General features: G+C 39.3%; 3 protein-coding genes across 3 annotated transcripts in view; all 3 read right to left on the bottom strand.

Annotated features, from left to right (window-relative positions):
* The window catches only part of eed (embryonic ectoderm development), a 7,382-nt gene extending 3,608 nt beyond the window's left edge, over positions 1–3,774 (bottom strand). The window contains exons 1-6 of the mRNA XM_020615263.1: positions 3,581–3,774; positions 2,557–2,709; positions 2,110–2,202; positions 1,726–1,791; positions 972–1,097; positions 681–762 (exon numbers count right to left, since the gene is read on the bottom strand). Coding sequence (XP_020470919.1) covers positions 681–762; positions 972–1,097; positions 1,726–1,791; positions 2,110–2,202; positions 2,557–2,709; positions 3,581–3,700 — 640 coding nt within the window. The 5' untranslated portion in view covers positions 3,701–3,774. The remainder of the gene's footprint in view (positions 1–680; positions 763–971; positions 1,098–1,725; positions 1,792–2,109; positions 2,203–2,556; positions 2,710–3,580) is intronic.
* A 219-nt stretch (positions 3,775–3,993) lies between these two features.
* pwp2h (PWP2 small subunit processome component) lies at positions 3,994–13,532 on the bottom strand. The gene is made up of 21 exons (XM_020615262.1): positions 13,365–13,532; positions 12,740–12,852; positions 12,312–12,406; positions 12,079–12,178; positions 11,566–11,709; positions 11,342–11,477; positions 10,982–11,214; positions 10,712–10,855; positions 10,449–10,519; positions 10,217–10,353; positions 9,628–9,776; positions 9,316–9,463; positions 9,056–9,206; positions 8,454–8,634; positions 8,182–8,329; positions 7,756–7,864; positions 6,674–6,739; positions 5,914–6,132; positions 5,541–5,691; positions 5,222–5,296; positions 3,994–4,316 (listed from the first exon to the last, which is right to left on the bottom strand). Exons 1-21 carry the CDS (start codon positions 13,380–13,382, stop codon positions 4,151–4,153), a joined length of 2,754 nt encoding a protein of 917 aa, XP_020470918.1. The 5' UTR covers positions 13,383–13,532; the 3' UTR covers positions 3,994–4,150.
* An 806-nt stretch (positions 13,533–14,338) lies between these two features.
* On the bottom strand, positions 14,339–21,304 carry pjvk (pejvakin). The gene is made up of 6 exons (XM_020615286.1): positions 21,094–21,304; positions 20,528–20,720; positions 18,434–18,575; positions 17,826–17,943; positions 14,722–14,865; positions 14,339–14,640 (listed from the first exon to the last, which is right to left on the bottom strand). The coding sequence occupies exons 1-6, from the start codon at positions 21,302–21,304 to the stop codon at positions 14,339–14,341; spliced, it is 1,110 nt and encodes a 369-aa protein (XP_020470942.1).
* Between the last annotated feature and the right edge of the window lie 2,415 nt (positions 21,305–23,719).

The raw sequence follows: 23,719 nt of genomic DNA, 5'->3' as shown, positions 1-23,719 counted from the left end.
AATTTTTCCACTATTAAAAAAACTTGTTTAACCACAGTCAAACTTTGTCTGATGACGCCTCTTGGATGAGAGGTGAAACGTCTTCGACCTAGAAATCTAAGTCCAGTTGATTTTTTTCTAAGTTTTTTTCAATGTTTCACTTTACAATTTAATTTATGCTGTGGTGATGATAATGAGGCAGCAGCTAAATTAAATTATTGACACCTCCTTTACAGTAACAAGCATGGTAACCTTTAGTGAGTTAACTTGAAAACAGGCTACTGCTGAGACAACAGTATTGCCCGGTCAATATTCACCTGATTAATTAAAGAATAACTTTGCTGCCATTCATATGACCCTTATCAATAAGGAAGCACTGTCTGCTTCTACCTCAGACTGGGAAACCACATGACAATCACCTGGTAATAAAACACCTAAAACTGTACTTTAGCAGTGTTATAATCCGGCAACACCTACTGTAAACCTACTTCATCAATTTATTTGTTTACCTTACAGATGAGCTTATGCCACAAAGAAGGCAGAAACAAATCACCGAGCAGTGTCACAGTGAGGTCATTAAAGTTGAAGTCAAAGTTTTTAATCCATCACCGCTGTTGTATGCACCATACAAAGGAACACGTGACTTACAGTACTGTTCCTTATACAGGCTTTTCTAGAAGGCGCTTACTGAAATATTTTACCTTTGCTGACAGAAAGTAGGAGATTGGGATCCCTCGGGTGAAACTTGAGTTCATTGATGGCATTCCCATGGCCTACATAATGCTGGATTTAAAAATAAAGAGAATGGTAAGAGGTTGTAAATGTGGACATGATCTTGACTTCATTATCCTCAGCAATGAACATCAGATTTATTACAACTTAATCCAAAAATGTGCTACACAGGTTCATAGTAAACACACAGATCAGGATGCCTAAAAATTAAAGAAGTCTTCTGACAAGGCATTCATTATGAGATAACAGATGAAGTGTACCTTGATGCACTGCATTGTGATGTGGTTGATCACTCGAATAATACCACGGGACCCGGCTACAGCCAGCAGTGGATGACTTGTGTTGGTGTCATAGGTCCAGGCACATGTATAGAAGTTCTCATCTGCCTTTGCACACACTTAGTCAAAGAAATTGAAATGAAAATGTCCCAGTAATCTTTAAATTAGTCTTTCCTTAAGGAAGTCTGAGTCATCCCTGTTCTGAAACATGCAGAACACAACCTCCAGTTGCAGCCTTCTGTCTGTCACTGCTCTATGGGACCAACTAAGAGTTTGGAGTTTTGCTCAGAAGCTGAAAGGGAAGGGGGCTATATTATATCCAACTACATTGTTCCTAGTTGACTAGGGTCTATACCATTGACCCTGTCCTAAACTTCACAGATGCTCTCATAACTCAACTGTGACAGAATCTCACATCAAATGTATGAGATGAAAGCTTGATTGTGCATCTCCATAATACTTAAAATACATTTTACTGTGCCATTTTTCTGCTGTCAGCCAATTTGTTTGTTTTACCTTATTCAAACAGTTGCAAGATAATGCAAACTTTTCATGAGCTATGAGCTTATCTTAATCTAAACAGTTTTAGTTTAGCTCAGGTGAAAAAGAATTAAATATATCTTTTGGTGTTTGTCATGTAGACTATATGACAGAAGCTGGAAAACAAGGTCAGTTGGAACTGGAAACCAGGACATAATGACAACTGACACAAGGAAGGAACCAAGTGAAAGGATACGTCTGCATCTACATAAGACTGTAAAAGTCTTATTTCTCCCTGAGAGTGACATTCATACAGAGTAACCTGAGGGAGAAAAGACACAGCTACATAGGTATGGAACAAGACAACAATACACAACAAACAAAAGATGCTTTTTTTAAGCAAAAGAAAGATTAGTCACAACATGTGTAGCTGCATAGTGTGCTGAATCATTACATTTATTGATGTATATATAATCTGAAATGCATTAAAAGCCACAAAATACCTCCCATAATTCTGCAATATGAATGCTTTAAACGTCCAACGAGTGTAGTCCAACAACAAACAGGCAAAATCAAGAAATGGTCCCACTTTGAATAACTACATGAATCCTTATCATTCAAACACATCATCATCACATACCCTGTTACTCCCAACTGTGGCAAACACCAGAGGGTCTCCCTCCTTGCTGTGCCAGTTAAATTGGACTCCAAACAGTGGCTGGCCATGGTCCTCCTGTGAAAACCATTACATCATTATCAGCACATTCAAAGGGTGACATGAACCCAGCTATTTTGTTGGGTAATCACATGTCACTCCAATGAAAACATGTACTGATAGTCCAACTGTTAAATATTTTAGATGAACCACCATTCAAACAGGAGTTTGAATGGTGCTGAATACCATTCATGTTCCTCAAAGTCATGGATTTATACATACTCCAGCTTATTACAGCTGAAAGGAAATGTACTACTTGCTGTATAGACTTTGGAAAATAAAAAACATACTGTGGTTGTAATTCTGATGTGATAAAAAAAAAAAAAAAAATCTACAAAATAAAATTTGGTTCAGGGTGATGGATGCTCTTACCCTCAGGCTGTTGACACATTTAAATGAATATCTGCACTTCTTGGATTTCCACTTGCCCTTGCCCCAGCTCTTCCTGCCTGGGGCGTTGGCAGTGTTAGTGGGTGTGTCTGGGCGCTCTGCATTGGTCCCACTCTCAACACTGACAGCATCATCCTACAAAAGGCAAAAATATATACATGATGTACTGTATATGTTCGTTCCTAAAGATTTACATTGCAGAAACAAGTCTGTGTTGACTGATTATTTTCATAAAAGGCAAAGTAGCTATAAAAAGCTACCAGATCTGTAGCTCTTTGCACATTCTCTCGACATATTACTAATGAGTGTCAAGCAACAGCGCACACAGCCCAAGTTATACTGTGCATTGGTATGATAATGTACAGCATTATTTCAAGTTTCACCAAATAGTTACTTAACGTCCACGAGCACTAACTTTGAAGGACATTCTTGTACAAAACAGCGAACACAAAATAACTAAGGTAAGCTTAGGTTTATATACAACTCAAAAGAGCTCTCTAATTATCAAAGTTAACGTTACCTTCCATGTTGGTTATAACAGTGTACTCAACTTTAAACCAGTTTTATAACATACCCCAAACTTATGCCTCTCTAAACCTTAACTGATCAGCAAACATAAATTAATTGTGCAATTTAGTAGAAACTAACATCAACCTTTTCCATTCTTAACTATGGTGGCTGCTAGTGTTAATGCTAGCTTCAGTTTACACGTGAATGAATGTAGACTGCGGCCAAAGAAAGCGACATTTGTGTGTCGACATAAAAGACAGAGGCAGCGAGTGTAAGTTTCTTTCTGTGGCATATGTTTTAGCCATAACAAAAAAAGGTTTGTAGCTAATTTTATCAGGGCTAAATTTGATCAGCTGTCTGAATTCAGCCGGTATGCATGGACAAAGCTGCTAGCTAGCTGCTTTAGCTATTCGGCTACCTTAGCACACTGCTGCTTCGTTGAGAGGTAATCGTGGGTCACTTATCGTCGAAGAAAGAACACTGTTTAACTACTTACATTCTCATCTCCTGATAAATCAGGGTTACTGTTCTCGTCACTGCTGTGTTTTTGTTTTTTCGCAGGTATTTCTTTTCCCGCTTGTGAAGGGGACTCAGATGGGTTCTTATTTTCCCTCATTTTGGTTCCAACTCCGCCTCTTCCGCTTCACCACCGCATGTGCTGTTGGGTAGGGTAGTTTGATTGGAGCTCAGGTCGTACCCCACAAGTAGTTCAACTAAAATCGATCAAATAATGGAAACCTATCAAATATTTGTTGAGTTCTTTAACGCTTTGGATAGTTCGTGTATTAGCGCTTTGTATTATCTTAAACATTTTATACAATAAGCTATGACTGAAAAACCAAATTATGAAAACGTTTAGTTAGAGCCCTAGAAATTGTAGTTGTGATCCACAATCAAACTCAAAAAGCATACATATTTACATATGGATTTAATTAAAAACAGTTTACAATCCTAATATTTTCTCAAGTACACACAAAAATGTTTGCTTTTACAGTCCAGAATCATCCTTCTCTCTTTGTGGAGATGCCTGCCAGATTGATAAAATGAGGAAGCCTCAGGACACTGCCTACATCATCATCTCGGCATCCTCCAAGGAGGCTTCGCTCATCTCTTCAGACAGCTCTTCCCTATCATCCTTCTCTTCCCCCTGGTCCTCCTCAGCTGGTCTCTTTACACCCCTCTGCTTTGAAAGAGCCACTGCATAACGAATGTTGTACATGTTGAAGTCACACCTGTACAGAGAAAAACACATTTACAGTTACTGACTTGGTTTGAATGTAGCTATAGGGGTTCAGTTAGGCCACTACTATAACTAAAGACAGTCAAGGAACAGAAACAGGGAACTATAAAGAAAAAAAATAAGAAAAAAATGCACAAGGTGAAGGAAAGTAGAACAAGATTGTTTCAACAAGACAATGACCCCAAACACACTAGTAAACGAGCAAAGTCTTGGTTCCAAACCAACAAAATTAATGTTATGGAGTGGCCAGCCCAATCCCCGGACCTTAATCCAATCGAGAACTTGTGGGGTGATATCAAAAATGCTGTTTCTGAAGCAAAACCAAGAAATGTAAATGAATTGTGGAATGTTGTTAAAGAATCATGGAGTGTAATAACAGCTGAAAGGTGCCACAAGTTGGTTGACTCCATGCCACACAGATGTGAAGCAGTTATAACAAACTGTGGTCATACAACTAAATATTAGTTTAGTGATTCACAGGATTGCTAAATCCTAGAAACAAAAACGTTTGTACAACATAGTTTTGTGTTTGTACAGTCAACGGCAGACACTGCTATTTTTTTGAACACACCCCTTTCAACTAATTGCCCAATTTCACAGCCTTAAGAGCGTGCATATCATGAATGCTGGGTCTTGTTTGCTTTCTGAGAATCTACTGCACCTACTGGTAACTTGTTTGCCATGTAGCAATAAAAAATATACTAAAAACCTGGATTATTCTGGTTAGTCACATTGTACTGCTATTATTTTGAACAATACTGTACATAATTTTGGTGGCTTTGGTGTCATTATATTACATATTCAGTTTTTTGCTGTGAATAATCTCCTTTCTATTTGTCTTAATTTGGCTCAGTGTGAGAGAGTATGACTTAATGCTACCTAGCTGTTGAGACTTACAGTTTGGACAGATTATCAAAGTGTCTCTGGATGCTCTTCTGCAGCGCCTGCAGGGTAGGTAGTATGGCTCCTGACCTGCACACCACAGGAAACAGGTACAGTCACTCAGAAATATATTAACATACAGTACAGTAAATGTATTGAAATGTTAGTATTAAATCCAGTAAATGACAAAGAAGACATATCTATTTTGTCAGCTAGTGCTTACTGGCCAAATGCTTGATTGTTTACGTAAAACGATGCAGCACATTCCTTATATCTTGTACCACATTAAAAAAAACAAACTCATAAAAACTGTTATAAGGGTCTGGGAGCAGACCTGTTTTTGAGTTTCTGGCCATGCAGCATCAGCAGGTTCTGGGCCCAGGTCATGTAGAACTGTAGGTGACCTGACTTCTCCAAACACGCAGCCACAAAGCCCAACAGCTTTTCAACATAAATGTCAGGAAGAGAACCACAAACCACTGGTACTGCAACACAAGCACACAAAATCCATATCATTCAGTAGTAAAGTCATGGTCAGTTATTTGAAAAATCCAAGAAGAGAGTGTAAATACAAAGAGCAAATGAGCAACATTATTTTACATTTAACAACATTACTACCTTTAAATCATAATTAGATTGGTGTTATCTACCTTTAAAATTACTGCTGCTGCATTGTAAAGATGAATGAATCAGGATGGTTCACTCACTCTGCTCATGCGGCACTGTCTCTAGCACTTCCTGCTTGAGGGCTGTTTCATTGAGTCTGAACGCCAGGACGATAGCCGACACCCACTCCTGACGTCGTAGCTGCTTGCGTATGCTGGCCGGTGTCACATCCAAGTCAAGGTCATAAGGGTCAAAGACCAGAGATCCATCAAGGGAGTAAATTAGCAGGCCCTCAGTAGTGGTGGCCGCCCAGCTACGACCTGAGAGAACATGGACCCAAGTACAATTTAAATGCATGCATTTAACACTTACTGTACTTTCCGGACTATAAGCAGCTACTTTTGTCGCTTCATGCACACACCCTCATCATTCAAGTTATAGGTGATCGATCTAGCTGTCGAAATATCTCATGTTACAACGTGGACACCTGCGGCTATGTACAACATGTTTTTTTTATCTTACATTTAGTGGGTGTGGCTTATAGTCCAGAAATTATGGTAAGAATTTCCAGCGAAGGCTGTTTTGGTTGGTGCACATTATCATAAGAGCTGCTGGGTATTATTAAACAATAATATTAAAGTATGGCTGTGAATCAAAAACTTCAACATTGCTGTGCTAAAGAATGAAAGACCAAAAACTCATTTTTTGCATGATTAAATGTTCAAAAATACCAAGTCAGTATCAAATATTTCCCAAACTAAAAGGAAAACTGTTCAATTGTTTTTTTCTTAGGTTGCAGATACTGCTGATTAACTGCTGTGGTAAGGAAAAAATACATTCACTTAAGATTGTGTAACTTACCAGTAGGTGAAAAGCGCAGTGAGCTGACTCTGATCTCTGGCTTGAAGTGTCGGGAACTCATATCACCTTTGAATCAGAACACAGAGAAAACTGCATGAGTATGATGGATAAGTCAGGCACAAACTGAAAATGAGGAAACAAACAACAAAAACAATAATGATAAGGATAATACAATAAGGATATAAAAACTGACTTTAACTGACCATTTTGATGAAAATGCACCAGTTAATGTGGAAAATGAATCAGTTATTAAATCTCCAAAGTGAATTTTTAGCAAACAAAGCACTGCCATCTGGTTAAAAAAGATAAAACACCAAACCCTTGACGATGTTAGTTTGAGGAAAATACATTTTCAAGATTCCCAGTCTTTTCAAGAAATACTTTCCCAAGACATTTCCAATGATATATGTCAAATGGGGATCAAGTCCTATTTTCCCTGTAATTTCTAAATGAATTTGTGTAGGTTTATTGACAATGGACACTGGAGATAACAATATCCTCGGCAAGTGCCTACAGAAGTTGGGTTTTATGTTCATGAGTTAAGATTTGGACTAATTATATCCACAAAAGGCATATTATTTTTGACTCCAATTCAACTCTGGAATACACTTGACCCTTAAATCTACCATGATCTACCAGAAAGGCTCTTCGCTTGGGCCTGCTGAATGTTCATTTCTATTATTCACTGTATTATGTTATAGCTAGCCAACCAGCCGACTAACATTAAACAATAATTCTGCAAGTGGCACAGTAATAAATCTTAATCACGTGACTTATGATATTCAGAGCGTAAAAAAACATTACTAAAAACAGGCCATAAACCTCTGCCCTTGCCATTCTAAGTTTATCTTACACATTGCTCTAATTTCAGCTGCCAGCTCATACTGATCTCTGACAATGAAAATACAAAAATTATTTTCTAGGATGATGAAGTGTTTTCCCAGGAAATAGTTCCATTTATCTAATTTTCAATGACTTTTCCATGACTGGAAAAATGGCTTAAAAAATTCCACGTTTTCCATGAGATGAGATATTCTTATACTTGACAATAAATGGTCTGAGTGTTGAAGGCAGCATCATACCTCTCCTGACTCCAGGGAGGCTGATGTTGACCCCATCTCCGTCCCCAGCTCCATCGTCCACCAGAGCCAGGCTGCCAAACTCTGTCATCTTTCGTCGGTCCAGGAATTCCTGGAAAACAGAACCACAACATGACTCAGATTACAGGGCTCTGATATGAGCTTTGTGTATTACATTCAATTACCTTTCTTCTGCTAAAACAAATCCCTGTTCAATTCCAACATCATAGACTTTATGTATGACTGAAAACTATTTTTCTTCCTTCTTAAATCAGATTATTTAATGAACTACCAAGCTATATTTTGCTTCATGCTGACATGTGTCAAGAAAACAGTTGTGTTTGTGTATTTGACAGTAACAACAGGTCCCTCTGAACAGAGTTTAGGACTCTGTTATGTGCTGTGACTGAGTCAGGTTTGAGGCCGTACCTCCATGGCATCAAAGGACAGGTTGCAGGAGATTTCAAACTTCTTCATGAGCATCTGCTCCTTGACGTTGTAAATGCAGACAAACTTGGACTGACCTCCTGCCAAAACAGACTCTCCATCGGCAGAATAACACAGTGATGTGAAGGATCTTGATGATGACAAAACAAAACATGAATTACAACCTGATTCAATGTTCTATCACAAATGCCACATTATGCTATTGTAATAAACTGGACATGATAGTATCCCCAGGCCTCAGTTCTTTCACTCACTTGCCCTTGGCCGACTGCTTGGCTGTGATTTTATCAGTTTCTTTTCGGCCCATCTCCAGGTCATGACGGCCAGCCACAGAGCCAGTTTGTGTGGCCGTATGGGGGTTCCAGAAAGAGATCTCACCATTCAGGGTGGCCACTGCCAACTCCTGACCATCAGGGCGGTAAGTCACTGATAATCCTAAAACAAACAAAAAAAAACACACACACACACACACACACACACTGACTGTGATCAGAGCTACTCAGGATTATCTAATGTAAATATATGCACATTTTAAAGACTTTATGTTTGAGTGGATCTGAAGATTTCTGTCAACAATGGAGGACAGTGGGAAACGATACTGGGTATGCTGTAATAGTAATACACCAAAATGTTAGGGTCTTGAATATCTCAAAATAATTTTATATTTTCCTTTCATACTTTCTCGATATGAACTGGAATGATGGGAATGAACGTCCAATTTAAAATAGATTTTCAGCACTGTTTAAAGCCAACAGAGGTAGAATTTAAAACCAGACAGCATTGAATGATCTAAAACACCTAATAGCCAGATTACATTAGTGATGAAGCAGGCATAGTCCAGCCAGTCCTTATTTACCATCAGAGGTGAGAGGAAGTGTTTCCTTGGTCTGCCAGCTGTCCAACATGTCCCACAGCCGGACAGTACGATCCCATGAGGCGCTGGCCAGGATGGACTGAACTGGACTGAAACACAGGCAGCTGACTGGCCCCTCATGGCCCCCAAGGACCTAGTCAATCATAGTGCAGCTGTTTAACTCATTGTCGTGTAAGTTATAAATGACAGGTTCCTCATGATAGGAGCATCAGTAAAATGATTCTGCATCAGTATGTGTGTACCTCCAGCAGTCTGCCTGTCTGCATGGACCAGAGGAAGATCTCAAAGGAGTCCTGAGCTCCTGCACTGACCAGCTCTCCACTGACATCTACTGCAAGGGAGGAGAACTGAGCAGGGCGAGGTGATGTGAATGTCCGGAAGTTTCGGTACCTACAAATGCACACAAACATATTCAGACATGAACTATAAGACAACCACAAATCCCACAACAGATTCTTAAGTATATAATCACTTCACTTCCCTCTCTGTCTGTATTTGCTCACTGTCCATCTCTATAAATGTTGAACATGAACCAGCTTCACCCTTAAGTTCACCTGTGCAAGTCGAACGCTCTGACCGTCCCGTCCAGAGAAGCACTTACGATGACGAAGCCACTGGAAGTGAAGGTGACGTTGGCAATGCTGCTGGTGTGCTCCGTGAAGGTGACGAAACAGAGGCCGCTGTTAGTGTTCCACACTTTGACCTGAGAAAAATAAACGATGATTCTTTTTTTATTTTTGACATTTTTACAAGACTCTGCATCAATTTTTTTATCTAAGCCGAAATAGAGCAGGATAGCTAACACCCATTTCAGCCTGGTAACAGGTTATACGTTATGTCAGCTATTTGTAAATATGCATCCACATAAGGGCTTTTTAAAGTTTCCCCTTATAATAGTTTTCCTGCTGGTGACTTGGCTTGTTTACAGTCACACTAATTGTGGTAGGGAAAAGAACAGTGAGCTTTCATAAAAATATAGTATGTGTTAAGGCTATTATTTCACAAGCTCACATAAGAATGTGCAATGACAGTGGCCTAACAACTAGTAGTCCTAAATTTAAATCTAAAGTTTTACTCGCCCTGCTTTCCAGACCTGCATATAAATGATGAAAAATGCTGCAGTGGAAGGTGTGGAACACTCACTTTGCCATCATCACCTCCTGTTACAATGTACTGCCCGTCTGGTGAGTAAGCCAAAGAGGCCATGTTGTTGAAGTGTCCCTGCTGCTTGAAGACATACGACTCACTCTGCCACTCCCAAACCAGCAGCTGGCCCATCCCTAAAACAATCAAACAAAAATAAAATAAAATAAAATAAAGAAGAGTCTAAATGTGCACAGAGCTGCAGTGGAAACATAAAAAACTGACTTCTTACCCGAACACCCAAAGCCGATCCAGTCTCCAGAGCTGTTTAGAGCTACTGAGGTGATTCTCTGGTCTGAAATACTACAGGGCAAAACATTCAGAAGAACTTAAAAGTGAAAACAGTGTTTTGCAAAATCTCCACTGCCAAGGAGTTTAGTTCCTTTTCCAATAAAAACCTAAAACATGTATTTTCTCATCTCATTTTTACTTTTGTCTCCCAGATTCTCAGCATACTAATAAAAGCATTTGATAAATTAAACCTTTTTTCCCCACCTTAGGGAGTGGATAAGGTTAAACTCTGGAAGTTCATGCAGATGGAAGATTCCAGAGGTGAAACCTGTGACCAGGATGTGAGTCAGCTTGTGGTAGGCGGCAGCAGTCAAGTTGTTGAAGTCCCCCTCCTTGTTGAAGAAGTGTCTACATAAGCAGAAGCAAAAGGAAATAAACAAAGTTGAGCGCCAAACATGAATATGTTTCTTTTAGCCTTTATGCTGCATATTAATGTTATATTTGCCTGCTTAAATGGAAGGGCTGATGTCTTACTTGCTCCTCTGCTTGTATCGAACGTTCTTTATCTTCTTCTCTTCAGGAGCTTCAGCTTTCCCTCTGATAACCTCCCCCTCCTCTCCCTCCAACCTCTCTTCCTCATCTTCCTCCTCTTCCTCTCCCTGTCTCAAGGGCTTGGGTTTGTCACAGCTCTTCTTCAAGATGAGTCCATCCAGCTCGGTGTCGCTCTCCCATATGCACAGCGTCCCATCCTGGCTCACCGTGTACAGCTGATGACGTGGATACATTTACAGGTTTGTCCGAGTCTTTGTTTTGATGTTTTCTTTTTCATTTTCATAGCCACATATGGACTTCAAGCTTAAATCACAAGGAAGTGGAAGACAAAAGTAAACTCACATCCAAACTGTCCTTCTCAAAGAAACAGCCCACAATGACATCCTTGTGTCCACCCAGAGAGTAGTAGATGAGGTTGGCCCAGCGCTCGGCACCAAATACCCACGTTGACATGTCTTTGCTGCCCACCACAAAACACCTGAAGGAAAAAAGTCACAGAGATGATGTATTTTTTCCTCTTTTACAGGTTTCTTGTACACTTTGACATCTAATAAACTGTTACTCACTTGGAGTCGTCTGTCCAGTCAATGCAGGTAGTTTCATCGTACGGACCATAGTAGCTCTTGTCCAACACAAAGGCATTAAACTCCCGCTGCTTCCCAGGAGCATGATACATCAGAGCAACGTTCTCCTTTGTAACCACAAATTTCCTGAGGGGGAAAATAAAGTAAGTCTCTGCATCATCTTTTGCTCTAGTTGTTGTTCCTGTCCTAGAAAACAGTGTACATAAAAATGAATTTAAATCAAATTTTTAGTTATCTAGGAACCTCTTCACAATGTATAACAAACATTTTGGCAGGCCTAATGGTATGTTTCTTTCCATTTAGACTGATTCAAGGATTTTCTACATGCAGAAATTAAAGTAAACCCAGGGAAAAAAAAAAACTGAACCCATACATCTTCAAAAGAATCTGAATCGAGTGCTGTATCTTACAGATAAAACAACAACAGCCACAACCAAACATCACCCACTGGTGCTGGCTTTTCATTCAGGGGTCCAGGGCTGCTGAGCTGCTTACCTGCCATCAGGTGAGAAGCAGATACTGCTCACAGGTCGGTGAAAGTGGAAGTGATGAAGGATAGCTCGGGTGATGAGACTGACCAGCAGTGCTGCACCATCTGCATCACACGAACACAAACACAAAAGAGACACATTTGGGTTTTATGCAGCAAGACTAACGTTTGCTTCGATTCTTTTATTACCAAGGATCACACATAAAACAGTTTTAATGAGTTGAATTAAACTGCTTACCTTCATCCACCACAATTGCCAAATTTCCATCAGGAGAGAGACCCACACAAGTTATGTTCTTTGTAGTGGAGATGGGCAACGTCTCAGATGTATTGCTTCGAGACAAAGGACACTATTTTAAATTCCTGCTTTTGTTTTTATAATAATTGTAGCTCAAGATTTTAATTTTTAAAAACAATTGTTTTATTTATTTACTGATGTTCATGCCAGAAAACAAATGGCTAGAAATTCATAATCTGCCTAAAACCATGAATGAAGTGGGATATTTCCTGTCTTGCAACGGGATTCGTTGTTAAGAGATTGTGCACATCATCCAGATGTCAAATGGAGAAAGGCTGGTCTGAAACACCCAAACTATGACAACATTGACACGCTCCCAAATATTTAATTCAATTTAATTTAATTTAATTTAATTCATTATGACTTACTTTTTCAGGTCAAAGACAGAGACTCTGTTTCCAACGGGACTGATTATAGCGTTGCCATCTTTAGAGAAATTCAAATTCCCCTGACGATAGACTGCTCCGAGCAGATTGGAAAACTGCAAAGAAAACACGTTTTCGTTTAATCACTCATAAGTTTCTGCTTGTGTGCAGCAAACGAACAGCACGCCAAACTTAATTACAAAAGGTATGAATTCAACAGTCTGGTGCCAACATGCAGATACAGATCAATTCAATGAGTTTTAACAGTTGATATAAAATGATTTGGTAAACCGAGGCCTTCAGTGAAATGTCAATTCGCTGGTCCATCAATAGCGTTAGAGAAGTGGGGGTGCTTCAGATAACAATTTACAACGATAAAAGATCATTTAAAAACAATAATAATAATAATCAATTTCAATTGTGATAGATATCAGCAGATATCTGATTTGATCTAAAGTGTGTAGGGTAACATTCTACAACAAAAAAGTCTTAAACATGCTTAATAATTTGTACCGCTAATGAAATGCAGTAATAAATGTAACAAATTTTGAATGGAGTTTGGTCTGACGTCCTCTCCCATACGCTCAATGTTGCTAAGCAGAGCTACAGCTAACAGTAGAATACTTACTCTATACGCAAACTTCATTTCTCTGAATATTCCTTAATCCTCATGCATGTAACTGCTTTTTACTTCTTTATATATCCCAGTAGTAGCATTAATATAGAAGCAACACTACACATACTTCCTCCACTGTTACGCTACACGTGTTTGCATTTTGTTGACACTTAACACATCCGCCTCCAGTGGAGTAAAGACAGCGCCGCGCCCCCTGGCGACTGGGAGGGGAAACGATTCAAAGGAAAAGAATGACACACCGGTGTGAGCACACTGTACATAACTGAAGTTAATCAGTTCAAATAATATATTTTAAGTATCGACAGCTTATTTTTTGAAATCTTTTTCTAATTTCCAGTTAGAAATCTACTGTATATCAATACATTCATTATCTATACTGCTTATCCTGACAAGGGTTGTGGGGGGCAAGGGACAGGTCAAAAATCTATGTTGTATTCCTAATATCATAGTGTGTCTGATGTATTCACTAGTGAGAAATTGAGGTTACAAGCTGCTGTGTAGACACACACAGATTCAGTAAAAACAAATCGCCCCGCTCAAAATACATGACACACTTGGAAATGAACAAAACTAGGCTTTCTTGTTGTTTCCTCACTTCATGCGGTCCCGACTCTGTGTTTATAATCCGCATTGAATAATTCATCATCTGGCAGCTTGAGTGCACATAGCACACGTGTAGAAAAGGGATGGCACCAAAAGTAAACTTATACTATATATTACACAACAAAGTGAGAAATAAAATCATGTCTATATTTAAGTCTTTTATTGAAACAGTTGGCTGTTGCTGATGCAGTGACTGGAGGTAAGTTATACTGTCATGAATGTTTCAGAGCACAAAGTCCAGTGTTGATGATTTTTATTTAAAAGACAAAAAAATGTGATAACCAGCTACACTTGTAGCATCTCACACTACCAGAAAAAAAAACAACCCACAAAGTTGGTTACAGTGCAAAACCCTCTCCTTTTCACCTCAAGGTTTTGTGCCAAATGTCAAAACAGGGCACCACGTGCAACCGTACATATTTCTGGCCCCCTGTCGAGCACTCAAGACAGCCATAGACAGTTTCACGTTTCAAGTTGCCCATGCCACACAGCACACAGGGCCCTTTGGGGATGTTGTGTTTGAGGAGGTTGACCCGTGTGTGAGAACTTTCCCTCAGGTAGGCGGTGGACACATCTGTCATGCTGGCGGCTTTCTCATAGTAGTCAGTCACCATGTCGTCTATGTAGGTGTCAGAGTGGGTGAGCTCCTCAAATGTTCTGTCATCTACACAGGAGGCAGACAGAGTCAAGTGGCAAAAGTATAGTGAAGGGTGCATTTATTATGCAGCAGAGGTCATCACCATACCTGCTCTAAAGGGGTTTCCATAGATGATCCCAGACAGGAATCGGCGTAGTCGACCCATGGAGAAGTGATCAATAAAACCACCGAGCTGCTCCCTGATCTGCTCTCGCTCAAATCCACCCTGAGACTCTGGGGTTACACAGATATCTGGGGGGGGGAATTAAGTTCAGAAAACCATGTAAATGTAGACTTTCTTAAAAGCCAGATCACGTTAACTCTAGGGCAGTTACTGCCAGCTGTGAAAATGAAGATGTCTTGTTATTCAAGGCTACAGGTTATGGCTGCAAGAACTGGTTTATTTACTTTGTTTTATTTATTTATTTTTTAATTAATCTGCAGACTAGTTTTGCATTTAATCATTTGGTCTATGCCAGTTGTATCCAAGTGTGAACCCATAACCTTGGCCTTATTAGCACCACTCTAACTAATCACCCTGTTTTAAATTTTAAACAGGGTCAGAACAAACAACAGTGGAAGAACCTTGGCCTGTTCAGTCAGGTGTAATCACCTTACAGGTTAATGCTTGTTCAAGGGGGATTTGTTGGGTTTTCCTCTATAATAATAGTGATAATAGTAAGGTCTAGAGTAAGGTCTTACTTTATCCTGACATAACTTTTGTTGTGAGTTGACGCTATACAAATAAAATTTGACTTGAATTGTTTATGCAACTCAAGTAGTGGGTGACTGTTGGCTTAATGTCACCTATTATGCAATGTTATGAACAACTTAAACCCATTGATAGAAGTTAGTGTTACTTGCATTGCACATTAAACCCAACCTCAGGTAGAACACAAGCTCCAACCACAAAGGGACTTTAAGTCTTAGACTTCTGACCTGAAGTCACACACCTTTTCCATTAGGCCACGTGGTCTCATGCGCAACTTTCAGAGGACCCATGGTTCAGCTGCACTGCTGATAAGCTCAAATAATGACATATGGTGTGATGCACTGTGATGTATTTGGTGTGGGACTTTGCCTTTGGACCAGCATTCCATTATAGATAAAGCACTGATCGAATTTAGTGTTTTTTTTGTTTGTTTTTTTGGTGAAATCAGTTTGAGAGAAAATGAAAATGTGTGATAATAAAGTTATCAATTTCACTTGACAGTTAAATAAAAATCAGTTGTCAGCTAATGACAGTGGGAGTGGGATTTACAGTTGTGTTCAAAATAATAGCAGTGCGTTTAAATAAGTGAGTAAAGCTCAAAATCCTTATAATAGCTTTTATTCCCATACACGCAAATGGGAACACTGCACATTCTATTGCAAATCAAAACATGAAGAAAGATGTATCAAATTTGTTATTACTTTACAGAAAGTACAGGAATATTCAAAAGAAGTAAGTCTGCATTTTTCTTTACAAACTCAAACATTTACTGTATAAACTGAAAAATGCTTGAAGATTTAGCTTTCCTGTGAATCACTGAACTAATATTTAGTTGTATAACCACTATTTCTGAGAACTGCTTCACATCTGTGTTGCATAGAGTCGACCAACTTCTGGCACCTGTGGACAGGTATTCCAGCCCAGGACAATTGCACTACATTCCACAATTCCTCTGCATTTCTTGGTTTTGCCTCAGAAACAACATTTTTGATGTCACCCCACAAGTTTTCTATTGGATTAAGGTCCGGGGATTGGGCTGGCCACTCCATAACGTTAATCTTGTTGGTCTGGAACCAAGATGCTGCTTGCTTGGTGTGCTTAGGGTCGCTGTCTTGTTGAAACACCCATTTCAAGGGCATTTCCTCTTCGGCATAAGGCAACATGACCCCTTCAAGTATTTTTATGTATTCAAACTGATCCATGATCCCTGGTATGCAATAAATAGGCCCAATACCACAGTATGAGAAACATCCCCATATCATGATGCTTGTGCCACCACCCTTCACAGTGTACTGTGGCTTGAATTCAGTGTTTGGGGGTCGTCTGACAAACTGTCTGTGGCCCCTAGACCCAAAAAGAACAATCTTGCTTTCTTTAGTCCACAAAATGTTATGCCATTTCTCTTTAGGCCAGTCAGTGTGCTCTTTGGCAAATCGTAACCTCTTCATGGGACTTTGGAGGGGCTTCTTGCCAATAGCTTGGCTTCACATAGGCATTTTGTAATTGTTACAGTACTCACAGGTAACTTTAGACCTTCTTTGATCACTCTGGAGCTGATCATTGGCTTTGCCATTTTGGCTATTCTTCAGTCCATTCGAATGGTAGTTTTCTCATTTTCTTCCATGTCATTCTGGTTTTGGTTGCCATTTTAAAGCATTTGAAGTCATTTCAGCTGAGCAGCATATCATTTTATGCACTTCATTATATGTTTTCCCCTCTCCAATCAGCTTTTTAATCAAAGTATGCTGTTCTTCTGAACAATGTCTGGAACGAGCCATTTTACTCAGATTTTCAGAGAGAAATGCAATATAACCAGCACATACAACATTTGCTGCCTTCATCCTTAAATAAGGGCCACCAGTTTGACACCTGTTTATTCACAGAATGAATGACCTCACTAATTGAACTCCACACTGCTATTATTTTGAACACCCCCCTTTCAATTAATGATTCAGTTATACAGAATCAGCAGCATGCATGTCATGACTGCTGGGTCTGTTGGTTTTCTATTACTCTACTACACCTAATGGTAAATTATTTGCCATGTAGAAATATAATTTCTATCAAAAACAGTGATTGATCTGGTTAGTGATGTTGGACTGCTATTATTTTGAACACAACTGTAGGTCAACATTTTCAAAGTCTGTAAAGCATTCAAGGTGCTCATGTGTTGGTGATTAGATGACACCACAATTCAAGTGGAAAAAAAAGTTTTAGGTTTCAAACTGTATATATTGTTAGAATTCCTTCCATTTCATTTACGAATGCCTGCTATGAAGATTTGAATGCTGACAAGCCTCAGATGTTAACCACAGGTTTCATGTGGGACACAGCTTTTAACCATGAAGAGATTAAAACTTTTAATTTTCTAAAAAGAAAAAAAACACTATTATCCTTTAAGCGTGGAGACTTAATTCATCCCAGTAAGTTTGTGTCTCTACATTGTAATTCCTTGTATGAGTAAATGCATGATGAGAATTTGTGTAGGTAGCCTTCTTACCAAGCCGCCCATCCAGACGAACAAACAGCTCACAGACACTGAAGGCAATGGTGGTGTGAGCTGGGATGACAATGGCCTTGTCTCGACCTTTAGGGTTTCTGTCGTCGTCGATCTGAAACTGCAGCAGAGCAGTGTCAGGTGGTGCAGTAGGTAAAAAAGATAAATGGCTGATAAGATGTGAGTCTAGTGAGTTGAAGATGCTGCATTTTGAGATCCAATCTTTAATTTGTAATGATAGATATTTTAAGTATGGCTGTAATTATTGTTTAATCTGCAGATTGCGTTTTCTAATCATTTGGCCAATAAAAGATCAGAAAATAGTGGGAAAATATATGTTTCCAGAGCCCATATTCCCATTTTTTGGTGGCATGTTTTTCCAGACCTACAAAATTCAATATTTTACAAAAATCAACAAATATTCACATTTAAGAAGTTGATCCCATGTATTTTTTTTTTCTTAAAAACAGACCATATAGTTTTTTTCACTTATTTGTCCAACTTGCTTCTACTATTTCCAAGAAACAACGTTTGTGGTTTCAGAAGAATAAAGTTATGAGTACTGTTCATCTCCAGGGACATAAACCAGTTGTGGGTGTGTGTGTGTTTACCCGCATGGTGGTCCCTCTCATCCCAGCGTGGACAGTCAGAGAGCACTGGCGTGTGGTGCGGATGCTCTCCACAACAACACAGAGAGCGCTTCGTCTGCTCTCTTTAGATTGACGAACTAGGCAGTGATCCAAGTCCACTTTCCTGAAAGACCAAAAAATGAAATCCAATAGTATATTTGCAGTCCACTTTTTAGTTTAATTTATCATTTGGTTGTGTATTCTTAACCAATATTTCCAACATGCAGACCTTTACATTTTATAGCTGTTAATATCAGACATTATTTATTTTCTGCCTTGCATTGTCCTTTTACATGTAGCTCCTCTATGTGTACTAGGGTAGAGTTAACAAGATCATTTATTCATCCTTACAGGGAATCCCTCTTCTCATGTTCCCTCTGTCACAAGGAGGTCAGATATCAACGTATTATTGTTGTTCAGATGAAAACAAGCATATACAGTGCCTTGCAAAAGTATTCGGCCCCCTTGAACTTTGCGACCTTTTGCCACATTTCAAGCTTCAAACATAAAGATATAAAACTGTAATTTTTTGTGAAGAATCAACAACAAGTGGGACACAATCATGAAGTGGAACGAAATTTATTGGATATTTCAAACGTTTTTAACAAATAAAACACTGAAAAATTGGGCGTGCAAAATTATTCAGCCCCTTTACTTTCAGTGCAGCAAACTCTCTCCAGAAGTTCAGTGAGGATCTCTGAATGATCCAATGTTGACCTAAATGACTAATGATGATAAATAGAATCCACCTGTGTGTAATCAAGTCTCAGTATAAATGCACCTGCACTGTGATAGTCTCAGAGGTCCGTTTAAAGCACAGAGAGCATCATGAAGAACAAGGAACACACCAGGCAGGTCCGAGATACTGTTGTAGAGAAGTTTAAAGCCGGATTTGGATACAAAAAGATTTCCCAAGCTTTAAACATCCCAAGGAGCACTGTGCAAGCAATAATGTTGAAATGGAAGGAGTATCAGACCACTGCAAATCCACCAAGACCTGGCCGTCCCTCTAAACCTTCAGCTCATACAAGGAGAAGACTGATCAGAGATGCAGCCAAGAGGCCCATGATCACTCTGGATGAACTGCAGAGATCTACAGCGGAGGTGGGAGACTCTGTCCATAGGACAACAATCAGTCGTATACTGCACAAATCTGCCTTTATGGAAGAGTGGCAAGAAGAAAGCCATTTCTTAAAGATATCCATAAAAAGTGTCGTTTAAAGTTTGCCACAAGCCACCTGGGAGACACACCAAACATGTGGAAGAAGGTGCTCTGGTCAGATGAAACCAAAATCAAACTTTTTGGCAACAATGCAAAACGTTATGTTTGGCGTAAAAGCAACACAGCTCATCACCCTGAACACACCATCCCCACTGTCAAACATGGTGGTGGCAGCATCATGGTTTGGGCCTGCTTTTCTTCAGCAGGGACAGGGAAGATGGTTAAAATTGATGGGAAGATGGATGGAGCCAAATACAGGACCATTCTGGAAGGAAACCTGATGGAGTCTGCAAAAGTCAACATTGGATCATTCAGAGATCCTCACTGAACTTCTGGAGAGCGTTTGCTGCACTGAAAGTAAAGGGGCTGAATAATTTTTCACGCCCAATTTTTCAGTTTTTTATTTGTTAAAAAAGTTTGAAATATCCAATAAATTTCGTTCCACTTCATGATTGTGTCCCACTTGTTGTTGATTCTTCACAAAAAATTACAGTTTTATATCTTTATGTTTGAAGCCTGAAATGTGGCAAAAGGTCGCAACGTTCAAGGGGGCCGAATACTTTCGCAAGGCACTGTAGGTACTTTAAATATCATATTTACCAAGAGAAAAATATACTTTGGATAAAAAGCAGCTTTTGTCTACACCAGTCCAAAGTTTGAACACACATTCCCATTCAGTTCAGTGGGAAAATGTGTCCAAACCTTTGACTGGTGGTGTTTGTCAGAAAACAGATCTTTTAACAAAACATTTTCTTAATGTCACTTCATTGAATCAGTTTTAAGTAATACTATGATTATGTTGGTGCTTTGACACCCAGCAGATGTGAAGTGTGCACACTGTGGAGCTGGGATACCTGGAGCTGAGCTCCCGCAGTAACGTGGGCACCTCCAGCTCGTGTTTGGTCACGATGCCAAAGGAGGCTCTGATGGCCACAGAGTCCGAGCCGCTGATGTTGACCCCCACATCGATGATGTGGTTTCCCAGTCGGCCATTTAGTGCTACATCAGATTTGTCCTCATAGTTGAGGAGCTGATAAGAGGAGACCCCTGGTTAAAAAAATACAGAATTTAATTAATTTAAGCAGGGAAATATTAACTGGCAACATGTACCCAAGTGTTAATTGTGAAAGCAGTTTCATTTTCAGTTTCTTTGTGCCTCTACTCTTCTACAATTTAGAAGAACATATTGTACTTTTTACTCCATTACATTTATTTGACAATAGCTCTCTACGTTTCCACTTAAGTTTCCTCTTGCTCAGACCAACTTAATAGTGCACACAGTCGCACCTGGAACAAGCTGCTACTGTATGCAGTATAATAGCAGAATATACTCAAATACTGTGGAATACTTAAAGAGAAAATTGTATATTAGCTGTTAAAGGTCTAAAGCCAACCACACATACATGTTTCATTCCTGTACCTGCTGTGATCTCCTTCTCCCCTACCAGGATGTCTTTCAGTGAGAAAGGGGTCGAGGCGTATTTGTGCTTCTTCCAGAAATGTCTCTTCCTCTTTTTGGTAACCAAGCTGAGGGGCTGGTAGCGGTCGGCCTCGCTCAGGCTCGGGACAGGGATCAGCCTCCCTGTGTTTCCAACCTGTTTCACAAAGTTCTTAGTGGCTGTGGCAAACATTTCCAAAAGTACGTGTGTCAAATCACATACAAAACATGTTCCTCTACAGACTTCAATGTCACATACACTGTCTGGCCCATTTAATGGTCTTGTTTGCTGTATCTTACTCTTCAGAATGGAGACGCTAATTCGGGAGTGCTCTCTCAGACTTGTGAAATGTTAAATAATGCAGGTAGTGTGTAAGAAAATACGGGACAAGGTGTCCGTTAACCTGATAGTTCACTGTAGGCCTGCAGCTTCCTGTCACATGATAAATGAGCTGGAGAAACAAATTATAGTATCTATGCACATTTAACCAGGACATAAGACATTTTAAGCAGCTTATGTGTATTTGAAAAATTTGGTTTCTCAACAGCCAAAAACTGTTTCACAGTAAAAAATCTTGCTATCTCCAGGAAAATACACTCAAGGAAATGTTACTCGCCTGACAGAAGTCAGAGTTGGTGTCATACATACAGTCTGTGGCAAATACTTTAAAGCTTAAACAATAAAATACCTTAATTCAACTTTTGGAAAAATGTCAGTATCAAAATGATCTTCACATTTTCCCCAAAACAGACTTTGAGTGAATAAGTCTAAACATTTAGCACACACACACACACACAACACAATGGCCATCTTTCACAGTAAAATCTTTTGGCAAACCTTTGCTTCTGGGTCAAAAATGGATAGAAACCTCAAAAACACTGTATCCATTTATTTAGATATTCCAAAACAAACAAACAAACAAAAAAAATCAGATATACTGTGACTGTATTGTCACTTTGCACAAAGACGTAATTGACACATTACATTTGAAGGTAGCTCAGATTCAACAGTGAGTAAAAAGAAGAATATGGCATTGATGTAGAAGTATATGTGTTTTATGTTTTGGAAGTGTAAACAGTACACAATTTAATTTTACATACAGAGGAGACACAATCACAGTTCATTGCTGTTAATTATGGCACATTATCTGCTTTAACATGACAGTTATTAAAATAGATATATGTTTACAATTCTAACTACAGTTATACATGTTAGAATATTGGGAGGTTTTTTTTTTTTGCCCACAGTTCTACAATTTTATGATTGTCTCATCTTACATAGCCAGTGTCATAAAATGCATTTTAGATGGAGATTTTGGAGGTATGAAGTTTTTTCAAGCAGAATAAACAGACTTGTTAAAATCAACACGTTAATATTGTAGCACTGGGGCAGAGAGACCCTTGGCAGGATCCCCCATAATGCCCCTCTGTGTGGGATGTATTTAGTTCAGTGTTGGGGGGTGTTGTTGCGTGTGTCTGTGTTCTGTTGTTCTGATGCTTTTGCTACGGGGAGAAAAAAGAGAAAAAAGCAACTTCTGTCTCCAGCTCCTTCCTCAAGCTAGTCTCCGCTACAATATAGTCCTCTTAAGGTATGGATTGACCAGCACTGCAACATCAGGGCAAGTGACCGAGTCTTTTGGAAATATTCTATGCTTTTTTTTTTTTAAATAATGGATGAGAAAAAAAAAAACTGTCTTTGGTCACAAATCAAATGCACAATGTACACTGAGGAGTCAGTTATTGGAGATATGCTCAACATCATTGCACTGAAAAAGTCAGCAGTGGATTTAAAGGGGTACTCTAGCAATTTAGTATGCTTTAATAATTTACAGTTTGTGAAATGAATGCAATTGGTCAATCCATACTTCACTCTACCTCTATCTATAAATTTGACTAGAATCAAAAGCTACAATGCTTGTTACTGCTACTCTGCTAAGCTAGTTTATGATTAGGGTTAGCTTCATGCTTGGCTGTAGCTTCTAGTCACTTGTTCAACAGATTTACAACATAATTTTAAAACATACAATCATATCAAGATAAAAGTATGGGGAAAAAACAAGTTGGTGGAATGCCCCTTTCTAAATAGCTCCTGACATACTCTGAGTAACACTGGATTTATTTAAACTTCTATTTTAAACTAGCATGACCACTTAGAAACACTTTTGTATAGTTATATCTTTAAAAAATAAAATCTCTCAATTCTTGCCCCTGTTCCATATCATCATACACACACATACATATACATAAAAAAATTCCCCACTCTCCCCCCCACTTTGGGGCAGTCTTGTATTCCTTCCTTCAAGCTCGGGTCCTCTACCAGAGGCCTGGGAGCTTGAGGGCCCTGCGCAGTATCTTAGCTGTTCCTAGGACTGCACTCTTCTGGACAGAGATCTCAGATGTTGTTCCTGGGATCTGTCAGAGCCACTCTCCCAGTTTGGGGGTCACAGCCCCCAATGTTCCTATTACCACAGGGACCGCTTGTGCCTTCACATTCCACATCTTTTCTAGCTCTTCTTTCAGCCCTTGGTATTTCTCAAGCTTCTTGTGTTCCTTCTTCCTGATGTTGCTATCGCTTGGGATTGCTACATCTATCACTACGGCCTTCTTC

Source organism: Monopterus albus, unplaced genomic scaffold (genome assembly GCF_001952655.1).
Source record: "Monopterus albus unplaced genomic scaffold, M_albus_1.0 scaffold161.1, whole genome shotgun sequence".
Lineage (NCBI taxonomy): Eukaryota > Metazoa > Chordata > Actinopteri > Synbranchiformes > Synbranchidae > Monopterus > Monopterus albus.
This window is presented reverse-complemented; position numbering and strand designations above follow the sequence as displayed.